We start from the raw sequence: 12335 nt of genomic DNA on the forward strand, positions 1-12335 counted from the left end.
AACATATCATATTATTCTGGAATGGACCAATCTGCACAATGACTACTTTTACTTTTGGTACTTTAAGTATATTTTGATGATAATACTTTTCTACTTTTACTTTTTAACATTTTGAATGCAGGACTTTTACTGAAACAGAGTATTCCTACACTCTGGTGCTTCTACTTTTACTCAAGTACAAGATCTGAGTACTTCACCCACCTCTGGACCATGGCCCTGAAAACGCTATACGCACATAATCACACACATAAGGCCTGCTTTTGTCTCATTTGTTTTTGAGAATTGCGTAATTTAGCCTCATTGCCTGCAGCACCGTAGTACAATCGCCTCCTGTGAACCCGAAGCAGTGTGAATAGTAGCAAGGGGGGGGTTTCCTCTTCTGGTGTGTGTGCATTTTCTAGGCTCTCAGCATGATATGGACAACAAACAAATAAAGAGGGCTGGAAATTATGGTTTATTAATTATGTATTTACACATTTGCTGATTTAAAAGGTATGTTTTGTCTGTTAAAAAAGGAATAAATATTGTTTGTGCTGTGCAGATCTTTGAAAAAAGGAGGCACCTTTATGTCAGAAGTAAAACCTGTTTCCTATTTCAGCAAATTGGTTTAAAACTATTATTTTGTCAGGTTGAGGCACTTGTCTTTGTATGTGTGTGTGTTTTATGGGTCTCATGAGTGTATATATGCAAGCGTGTGTACATGTGTTTTGCATTCTGCAATGTGTGCAGGCATATGTGGGCTGCTTGAATATATAAAGGTAGAAGTGTGTTGCCTTCTGGTGGTGTTAAGGAGCTCTGTGTTCTCGCTGTGAACGCACCTCTGTTACATTGGACGTTTTACTCATTTCCCCTGGCAGCTTTTCTGACACGTGCACACACACACACACACACACACACACTCACACTCACACTCACACTCACACTCACACTCACACACACACAAGGGCACACATAGCAGGTTTAATGGACAAATCCTTGTATTGAAAGATGGGAGGAAACAGAAGCCAGAACGATTTACATTTTGGGAATACTGGAACACTTTGTAAATGTTCGATTCGTACAAACTTTTACAAATAGTCAACTTCCAATCCCACAGAAAAAGAAGCCACATGTAAACCCGCAGCAAAGACAAAGACTAACACTGCTGGTTTTCTACATTAACAGGCTGTATGTGCCAGAGAACTGTAACTAACTTTTCCACAACTACTACCTCCTCAAATCTCTGCGCTACATTTCTTCGGCCTTCAAATATATTTCTGAATATCCCCAGTCAGTAAAAACACTGCAAATCCTGGCACATTACATCCTCTATACTCATACCATGCCATTTTTACTTTGGGAAATCTTGCAATACATGGAAGAGAAGAAAGTTGATTGGTTATTTAGCGTCATCTAGAGAGAAGAGCAGACTAGAAATCCAACCTGAACAATTATGCTGTTTTTTTCTTACCTCCAACTACATCCATCCACACTGATTTGGACATACCTTTAACAATGATTGATTGATTTGGTTGCTTCTTTCATGAACTGATAAGTTGAATACATTTGAAAGCCTCACCTTAGGCATTTTTATTTAATCTTCTATTGGCTAAATGATCAATTGATTCATCAAAAGTGGTTTACAGCAGATTAATAGATGATACAAATAATGATTGCTACAGTCCTAACTGAAAATGTAAATGAGAGGTGTTCCCTTTCATAGCATACATTAAATCTGTCACTGTTGTATTTAGAGAACTGGGGTTACACAAATAACCCAAAGTTCCATAGTAGCTGCTGGACTGAAATGATCCCGCTGTTATCTCTGCTTTAGTTTAGTTGCTGAGATGTTTTTGAGAAGAAAGTGGCTAACTATACATTTTAGTTTCTTTAAACACCTACATCGACACACTTGTGTGCATGCGCACAAACGCACACCAGACGAGTAATTAGACCCGAGGCATTAAAAGTGAGGGGGGGGGGGGTTGAACTCGGTGAGCAGGCTATGACACAATAGTTTCTCTTCTAGACCAATGTTTATTTTGCTGTATGTCCATCGGGTATGCGCACAAGAAACCCTTTCATAGCCTGTGTGGGTGTGTGTGTCTGAGAGAGAGAGAGAAATGACCTGTTTGCTTCTCTTTAGATAGCAGGATGTGTGTGTGTATAAATGTGGATACTGTTTGAGGTTGTGATGCCTGCAGCGTGAGTGTGTTCCACATAGGACTGGGCTGTGTTTGTGTGTGTAAAGGAGAAAGTGAGTGTTAATGAAAAGCATGTTATAGGCCTGTGGTTTTCAGTCACAGTTAGGACCCAGTATAGTCACACATTCCCTCACACCACCAAGACCGCATGCAGACACACACACACACACACACACACACACACACACACACACACACACGGCACTATCCATACAAGGCTGAATGGCCTTTATTAAACCACTAACTCACTGTATTTATGCCACATGTTTCAGGTCTGCCTTTGCTCTATGAAAAGAGGCCTGATCCCCACTATGAGAATGTACTTATTCTTTACAAAGCTTTAAAGGTTGATAGTAATGTGAGGACAGAACCTGTTGAGAGACATGCTGGTGTTAGGGAAACTCAATTTGTTGCTACGGGGTTAGGGGTGTTTTTTTTCTTGGCAGAGTGGTTCAGAGTATGAAATACTTAATGCTAATTTGAATAGTTACATGGGAAGCTGCTGTCGTTCATCATATTAGAGTTAAAGGCATATTATACTTTTATTACCAAGGTGGCAGTAGATAGATGACAGGAAATGAGAGTAGGGAGAGCCTGGGAACTATGTGCCACAAAAGTCTCCGGCAGGAATCAAACAAGTGACGTTGGGTTGTATTGTGAGCTACTTACCTGCACCATGGTGTTTCCTGGGAAAGATGGACCTTAAGCTGTTTAGGAAACAAAATATCAAAGCTTAAAAGGTGAACTGATTTTATACATCAAAATCTGTTAACAGATGTGGAGTACATTGCAAATTGTGAAAATGTTGTTTATATACTAGCTAGTTGCTCAAGGCTTCATTAGCATACGAGTATACCACACCTGATTCTCTAAATGCATTGTGGGTAATGTAAGCACCTTAACTGTCATATATGAGTCCAACAATGTGGTAGGATTGCTATGCTAAATCTGTGGAGTCGTTTTTTAAGATGTTGTTTCCCAATAAAGAGGTTGTTGTTTATGAGCTACTTCCAACTCATCGTACTTCATAGTATCGATATGTATTTTCAAACCCAAGACGGCATGTTTTATATATTATATTTTTATTTATAGATGGCATATTATGCTCATTTTCAGGTTCATATTTGTATTTTGTCCTTCGGCTGTGACATGTTAACATGCTTTAATGTTCAAAAAAGGGTTTTATTTGTCTCATACTGCCTGTGCTGCAGCAGCCAATTACGTACAATGTGTTGGAGCTCTAGCAAATAGAAGCGTGTGGGTTACACAGTGATGTCACATTGTTACATAAGTAAATAAAGGAGTCCAATGGAGGTGTAACTTTGGGATTTTAGCAAAACATTAAACTTACATGTGATTAAAAATCAAATGAAGTGTCTATTACCCCTTTCCCACCAAACCAGTTCCCTCTTAGGCTCCGTGCTTGTGCTTTTCTGGTTCCAAACTCGTTCTTCTTTTTAGCCCCAGTTGTGTTTCAACCGCCCAGAGCCCGACTGGTGCTGCGTCATCACATCACCGTTTCGACGCTGATTTTCTCCCAATGGGGTCGATGCTCATGTTGCTTTTAATCATACGAAACCAGATTAAATTAAAGAATGACTTCTCGAACGCTATACTCTTCCCCAGAGTGCAGTGGTTAATTGTTTATTAATGTGTTTCAGCGGCATTTACCGACCGCTGTGGTGCTGCTCGTCCACCGGAGTTTATTCTCCCGTTAACTCACGGCAGGGTTGCTAGAAAGCAGTAATTCCTATGTGTTTCAGTCTGAATTTACGCTTTTTGGCATCCCAACGCTGTTATTAAAGTGTCTCTGGTATAGGACAGGTGGTGTTAGCATAGCAACTGAAGCTCATCCGGCGTATTTTTCTTTATGACTTGACTTGTGTAGCCCATGTACTGATTCCACCTAATAGCTGATCTAATAAAAAACAACAGGAAAATATATGAGGCAGTTCAAAACGGGCAACGGGAAATAACAGCAAACGGATGGTAATTCAAAGTAAGGTAAAAACAAACAGCATCACACTGTGCCTGGTTAGTGTTGACTGGCTTTATAGAAGTGTGTTTTTTTATAAGTGTGTGTTCGCGTACTATTCACTTTGCTCAGTGCCCCTGCCCCCGCCTCCGACGTAAGCGTGACATATTTGGCTCTTGGTTCTTGGAGGACAGTCGAGTGGGTCCAGATAAGAACCGGTTTTCGGGGCCAAGAGCCGGACCCACTGGTGGAAACGGGAAGAACTGGTGCTTATCCGGGCACTAGTTCTGAACTGGCCCTGGAACTGCTTTGGTGGGTGTCACGGAGGTGATCTCTGGGCCCATAGATCTCGGCCTCCGTTACGGGTTGTATAGCTTAATTGTTGGGGATTGTGTTCACCTGGTGCCCTGTGATGGCTCCTCCCCCCTCACCTGTGTCTAATTGCTCCTCCCCCCTCACCTGTGTCTAATTGCTCCACCCTCACCTGTGTCTTGTTAGTCTGTGTGTGTATTTAGGTGCTGTTTTCTTGTTGGGTTAGGGGTGTGTGAGATCTGAAGTTACCTACTATAACTCCAGCTTCTATGAGTATTGGCGTAGCCCTCTAAGGCTATCGCTATTGGGTAATCCCCCTGCGCACCCGCGCAGCACTGAAACACTTGTAGTCCACGCCCGCCCGCAAGGTGGGCCCCACCCTCGGGCTCCCTTCCGGTATAAATAGGAAGGAGACCCGACAATCTGCTCCCATACAAAATAACTTTTCTTCAGCTATTCGTGGAGCCAGTGGGGCCCAGAACTTAGAGGGCTACGCCAATACTCATAGAAGCTGGAGTTACAGTAGGTAACTTCAGTTCTATTTCGTATATGGCTTCGCCCTCTAAGGCTATCGCTATTGGGTTAAGGGCGAAGCAAGATGTAGTCTGCGCTCCACTGGGTCCGCCCGGTACTAGAAGCACAGACACACCTGCTCAGATAACAACCCATGCCCTTTGCGCCATGCGAATGGCGCATCGCAGTCCCTGGAATATATCATAACATGAATATTTACCATGAGGGGACGAGGCTGGGAATAATACATACCTGCCACTGTGAAAAAGTAGAGACGAAGGTTACACTTCGCCCAGTGATAGAAAGGAGGGGAATAGCAGCTCTCTGCGTGTAGGTAGACAGGCAGGAGAGCGCACAGCTGGGTCCCCAACATCACTCACTCTGACAAGACATTCCGTACGAAATGTGTCAGGGGAAAAGGGGGACGTCCCTCTCATAAGAGGGAAATACAGGCCACTCTCCGTGTGCCGAGGCAGGAGAGAGGCGCACAGCTGGGTCCCTGACGTCACTCACTCTGACAGGACACTCAGTACAGGGTGTGTCGGAGAGGAAAGGGAGACATCCCTCAAATAAAATTGAATAAATGAACAGGGAGAAGACCAAGACGCAGCACTGCAAATGTCTTCCACTGACATTCCTCCGTGCAAAGCCGTGGAAGAGGAAAAATTCCTCTGGTGGAGTGCGCACTGATGTTCTCCGGGGGATCCACCCCAGAGGAGACATATGCCTGTGACACAGCCTCACACAGCCAGTGTGACAGCTGTTGTGCAGATAGAGACTGCCCTATCGAGCGCTCTCTATAATGCACAAACAGGCGCTGAGAACGGCGCAAGGCAGCCGTGCGCGCCACATAGCAGGACAGCTGAGATGAGACGTGGCTTCTTGGGGGAAAGAAGCCAGCCAGGGTGATCACTCTTGACCTAAAAGAGTTGTGATGACCTTAGCCTTAGGCATGAAGCCGGGTTAGGGCGTAAACCAGCTGAACTGCCATCTCCTTGGATCCGGAGACATGACGGAGCCACAGAGAGAGCGGACAAATCACTCACCCTTTTCGCTGATATTATAGCCAAAAGTAATAGCCTACTTTGGCTGATAACAGTTTAAGGGGAACCTGATCTAAAGGTTCAAAAGGGCTTTGCTTAGTGCGCGTAACACCAAAGCCAAATCCCACTGAGGCGCCAGTGCGCGTGACCCGCCAGTGTGCGTGTACTCCTCCCTGGCGATTGAGGTAGGCTGCCGTGGCCTGTTGGCTGGGCGAATCAACACATGTTTGATTGTACAGCAACGGGGCGAAGTGCTGGAATACTTCCCAAACCGGAGAACAGCTCCAGCACATTTACCTCTGACGCACGGGGTCGGTGCGTGGGCGAATGAACCACCTCTGGAGACCCCTCCTGTGGGGGAGACCCCGGGGAATCCCCACGTGATCAGCTGACGTCATGCTGAGCAGCTGTATCACGGAGAGGGCTGGCACCACGCTGTGGGATGTGGCACGCCGGAGAGGGAGCTGTCAGTTTCTCCACTCTGCTGGCTGAGTTTTATTCCACTCGCAGATAAATGAATGTCTGGGGGGGAAGAGGACAGCTCTTCTTCAAATTCATTATGAAAACCAAGCTTTGACAGATGCGATACGAGATGTAACGTCTGTAAAGCGACTTCCTCCCTGGAGCGAGCCAGCAATAGCAGGTCGTCCAGATAAAACCACACTCTCATCCCTCCTCTGTGTAGTGGCTCCAGCCTTCTACACACTTTGAAAAAATGCGAGGAGCCAGGGAACATCCGAACGGCAGACGATTGTCTGGTCTGATATTTCCCTGAAAAGAGAAACGCAGGAATTTCCTGAGTTTCGGGATGATGATAGGCTACATGGAAGTATATGTGCTTCCGGTTTATGGAAGTGAACCAGTCGTCCTGGTGAACACATTCCAGCACCTGTTTGATCGTCAGCATGGGAATACTGACAGATCAAGGATGGGTCTCACTCCCCCGTTCTTTTCCGGGATTTTTGAAAATAACGGGAGTAAACACCCCTGATTTTCCTCCCTTTGAAAAAAGGCCTTTTTCAACAGGAGTTCCTGCAGCGCTGAATGGAGCGTAAGACACTGTTCCTGGGATGACAGGAGTGTTTCTTGTATCCCATGGAACTGCGGGGTGGAGAGGCTTCTCTGTGATATGCTGTAATGGTCGTCATGACCGTGCTCTGTAGGAGGCATATCTGGGACAGAGAAATGCCGCGAGCTCTGCAGTTTATAAACCAATAGGTTAAAACAGCAGGCTTCTGCAGCGAATGAACCACCTCTGGAGACTCCCCCTGTGGGGGAGACCCATGGGGATCACCACGTGACCAGCTGACGCCAATACCGAGCAGCTGCGTCACAGAGAGGGCTGTGCGGGTTGTGACACGCCGGAGGAGAGCTGTCAGTTTCTCCACTCGCTGCCGTGAAAGCCGCGCTCTCATGCTGGCGGAGTTTAATTCCACTCCCAGATAATAATTGTCTGAGAGGGAAGAGGACAGCTCTCCTTCCAATTCATTATGAAACCCAGGCTTTGACAGATGCGATACGAGATGTAACGTCTGTAAAGCAACTTCCTCCCTGGAGCGAGCCAGCAAATAGCAGGTCGTCCAGAGAAAACCACATTCTCATCCCTCCTCTGTGTAGTGGCTCCAGCCTTCTCTACACAAACATGCGAGGAGCCAGGAAATATCCGAACGGCAGACGATTGTCTGGTCTGATATTCCCTGAAATGAGAAACGCAGGAATTTCCTGTGTTTCGGGATGATGGGTATGGAAGTATGCATCCTCCTTCAGGTGGAAGTGAACCAGTCGTCCTGGTGAACACATTCCAGCACCTGTTTGATCGTCAGCATGTGACTGTGACTGTGGGGGGGGGGTGGGAGAGGAGGAGAGGAGGAGGAGGAGAGGCAAACTGCAGGGTGTACCTCTGCTGATCAGCCTGCTCATCCATCTGTCCATCACACACACACTCTGAGAGACACTCTGAGAGACACTCTGAGAGCGGGCGCACATGCTCGAGATGTGTCGTGGTTGTCATGGCGAGAAGTATCTCGGACAGAGGAATGCCGCGAGCTCTGCGGTTTATTAACCGATAGGTTAAAACCAGCAGGCTTCTGCAGCGAGCCCCTGATTTTCTTCCCCTTGAGGAACCCTGGAAATAGCCTCTTTCAACAGGAGTTCCTGCAGCTCTGACTAGAGCGTAAGACACTGTTCCTGGGATGACGGGAGTGTTTCCTGTATCCCATTGAACTGTGGGGGGGAGAGGCGAACTGCAGGGTGCACCCTCTGCTGATCAGCCAGCCTGCTCGTCCATCTGTCCATCAGACACACGCGCTGCCACTCTGAGAACACTGAGAGCGGGCGCACATGCTCAAGATGTGTTGTGGTCGTCATGGCGACGAGCCACGCCAGAGCCCTCGCCGCCGCTGCCCGTGAGGCAACCCAAGGTGGGCCTGGAGCGAAAGGGCTGTGAGGGAGCCTCCACACGCTGCGTTTCACTCCGGCTCTCATCATGAGGCGTACACGCTCAGGGGATGAGTGGAGGTGTGCAGTGCTGTTCACATGAGGCGTTACAACGGCGCTCATGGGTTTATTATGACCGTGTGTAGGAGGCGTATCTCGGACAGAGGAATGCCGCGAGCTCTGCAGTTTATTAACCGATAGGTTAAAACCGACAGGCTCCTGCAGCGAGCCCTGCTGTCTACTAATCAACAGATTAGTGGCAGCCGGCGTAATTAGCGAACTCTGCTTTTGTAACGAGCCCTGCTGGCTACTAACCGATAGGTTATAGGCAGCTGGCTTACACAGAGTGGTGGACATGTGAGAAACACTTGTTACTGATGACTCAGTACAAAATGTTGGAAAATGAACACACTTTACTTTACTCAGCACCCCCCAGAACGTCAGAACCGGCTCTGCTTCCTCGGAGGCTCTCGTGGAGCAGACCAGGAGCGGGGGAGCCTCACTCCCCTTTGACTCGCCGCCGGGAGACCCTGTCTATGGGGTGGCGGAGGAGCGGAGACGTGGGACGGAGCCCCCGCAACCGCCGAAGGGCGAGCCTGACGCCGAGGCGGTTGCCTGAAAGGCACACTGGTGCACCCGGTCGGCCTGGCGGGCGACATACTGGTCTCTGGGGGCGCTCAACGTAGGGCGCCGTCCGGCGATTATGTTGGCCTGTCTTACCCCAAAAAAAAACGGCAGAACCGAACGGTGAACCGTGGAGGGAGGCGGGGCAGGAGTCGTCCGACTCCTGCCCGGCACTCGGCCCCAGGGACACTCGGCCCCCGTCCGCGGGCTCGTAAGCCCGGATGGGCCAATTGTCCTCCTCGGCCGCAGCAGCGAGAGCGTCCGCTCTCCGCTTCCTGTCGCCCGAGGGGAGACAGGCACAGCGGGTGCATGCACCCACTGTGCCCGTCTCCCCCCGGCCGAGCATGTGAATCCAGGCAGGACTCACACACTGTGTGCTAGTCATAACTCATTATGAACCCAGAGCCACATGAGGGACAATCTCTCACACAATTGTCACCCATGTTTACTCAGCAATTTGAAGTGTCTCTTGTGCTTCAGTAACGGGGTGCTGAAGAAAAGAGGGAGCAGATTGTCGGGCCTCCTTCCTATTTATACCGGAAGGGAGCCCGAGGGTGGGGCCCACCTTGCGGGCGGGCGTGGACTACAAGTGTTTCAGTGCTGCACGGGTGCGCAGGGGGATTACCCAATAGCGATAGCCTTAGAGGGCGAAGCCATATACGAAATAGAACCTTGTGGCTGCTGACTGTGTTCAGGTGGACAGCAACTGAGGCTGTGAATCATGTGTCAGTGATGAATAAATGCCCACACCGGGTTGTATTTGGACGTTCTGCCTCTGCCTCCTTACTTGGTCGGGCCGCTCAATGGTCAGCTTCACAGTGGGAAATGGGCATATGAGCTCTACTAACAGGATTAGAATTCTGTGGATGTTTGTTATGTAGTCAAATTTAGGATGTTTGTTTTTATATTTAGAGAAATATTTTGTTGGGATTGGTTAGAGTTTTGTGCATTCCGTCTGAAAGTGCAACTCTGTTTCTACTTTGTGCTCTTTGCACATCTGGTAGAAGTGCTCCCTCTTTTGGGAACTATGATCTTTTGTAGCGGGCAGTCTCCTCTCTTTCTCTTCTCCCGGATTGACATGCTGCATGCATTGTGATTGACAGCTGGTCTCTAACTGCCTATCCCTGTGCACAGTGATGATGTTCTGTTTTTTTTGCAGAGATACTGCAGTCTGACAGACCCAACCTGAGGAGGACACAGAGTGAGGAGTCCCCGGGTACACCTGGATCTCACAACAGGTCAGTACACACACACACACACACACACACACACACACACACACACACACACACACACACACACACACACACACACACACACACACACACACACACACACACACACACACACTAGGGCTGTACCCGAATATTCGTTCGTTTGAGTACTATTCTGGTTTCAATTACATTATTCGGATATTCGTTTTGTTTGTTTTTTCGTTTTTATTCCCGTTTTTTTTTTTAAATTGAATTTATTGAAATCTCCAATATCAATGTAAGAGCTTGTGCCTCTTCGGGGGTGCTAACACGTATAACGTTATAACACCATAAACGTTATTGTTTACTTTCTCCGTCTTTATATGTAGATATTACTTTTCTCCGTTAATCTCCGTCACGTTGTTTCCAAAGCAACAACAACTTCCTGTCAACTGCGCTAACTCTCCTTCAAAATAAAAGCATGTCCATAAATAGGAAGCCCAGCCAAATTACACTTAAGACATATACAACTGCAACGAAAGTAACAAACACAATGCTTCCTTTTCAACACAAATTGGGTTACATTAACAAATAACTATAAAACAACAATACTGTAGAATAACAAAATGAATGCCGTGAATACACCGAAATACACGTGTTGAAGCGGTTCGCTGCTGATTACTAAAATAAAACATTTGTTTTATTTTATCTTTTTGTTACACACTATTAGCTTTAACTTCTTATGTCTATATAAATATTTCTATTCTGTTTCATTATTTTTTATTCTGAAAAGGTGCATCTGACACAAACCCAAATGTTCATATTTCTTTGTCATCTCTCTCTTATGCCTCATCCCACTTCCCAACTTCCCCCATCCCTCATTTTGCCTTTTTCCATCTTCTTCTTTTCTTTCTCTTTTGCAGGAGTAACAGGCACTCAGTGGGAGGAACACAGGGCAGCTCCCCAGGGGGCCCCAGGGGGGGCTCTCTGACCAACGGGGAGCTGAGTGAGGAGCAGACCCCTTGCCCGGGCTCAGCGGCTCACCGTCGCTCCTCCAAAAGTCACGGGAGCCCAGGAAGCAGCGCAGGTACAGTTACACTCTAGATGTTTACAGTGCACACTCTAACTTCAGGTTGACTCAGACTGGAAGCGCTGATTTTAATTGTGGAATGTGGAAAGATGCTGCTGATAAATATTTATGAAGATATCCTGTACCTTTTAAGAGTTGAAACAATTATATTATCTTTCTCTCTTTTGCTCTAACACTTTCTTTTTTGAACATACAATACACTAAACACCACATCAACACAATCAAATTGCTGCAGTTGGTTGTGATTTCTGTAGTTGTCTTGTATAAGGGTATACATTTTTAATAAGAATAATAAGGAAACACTTAACTGTTAACTGTTTGGGTTGTGAACTGGATCCAAACCAGAGCCAATGGGTTTTGACCATGACGTATGAAGAGAACTGGATACAGCGTTGGAGGTGGGGCCCATTCATTCCCGTCAGTGGCTCATGAAGCCAAGATGGCCTGAGAAGAAAAGCTCCCGTATCTGGGCCCAACGAGTGTGCTCATGTTGCTTAAGCCCCGCCTCCAATCCGCATTGTTGCGGCCTGTCTCAGCACAGTCAGATGAATGGAGAGGGCAAATAACTGCACATTCGGCTTTTAGCGCATTTTACAACTTTTAACCCATAATGATTTAAATAAAGGCTATTCAAGTGTTCGTGCTGGGTAGTTGATTTAGCTAAATAAAAGTATCTCTTTCCTAATTTAAATTTAAAGAGTCATGGTTGTGTGAATCAACCCCATGAAAATATTCCTAGCTAGAGGTTTGGTTGTTTAAAGATCTGCTAACACTGAGCAGGCTTCTGCCTTGGCCTCTATAACAATATATCTGTTAAAGCTCACTACAATGTAGCATTTTTTTAGCAGCCAACTTTGATGAGCTTCTCAGTAGCACATGAATACAGTATTACACTACTACTATGACTAAAGAAAACAATCTACACTCTTCCTCCTGATTTGGTTTGAGCATTCTCTATAACCAGGT

The 12335-nt window shown here is 46.7% G+C and overlaps 1 protein-coding gene across 1 annotated transcript in view; it reads left to right on the forward strand.

Annotated features, from left to right (window-relative positions):
- wwp2 (WW domain containing E3 ubiquitin protein ligase 2) overlaps positions 1-12335 on the forward strand; it is a 59936-nt gene that overhangs the window by 15408 nt on the left and 32193 nt on the right. Inside the window, 2 exon segments of the mRNA XM_034132888.1 lie at positions 10246-10324; positions 11203-11366. Of these exon segments, the coding sequence (XP_033988779.1) occupies positions 10246-10324; positions 11203-11366 (243 nt within the window).

The sequence above is a fragment of the Trematomus bernacchii genome, unplaced genomic scaffold (genome assembly GCF_902827165.1).
Source record: "Trematomus bernacchii unplaced genomic scaffold, fTreBer1.1, whole genome shotgun sequence".
Classification (NCBI taxonomy): domain Eukaryota; kingdom Metazoa; phylum Chordata; class Actinopteri; order Perciformes; family Nototheniidae; genus Trematomus; species Trematomus bernacchii.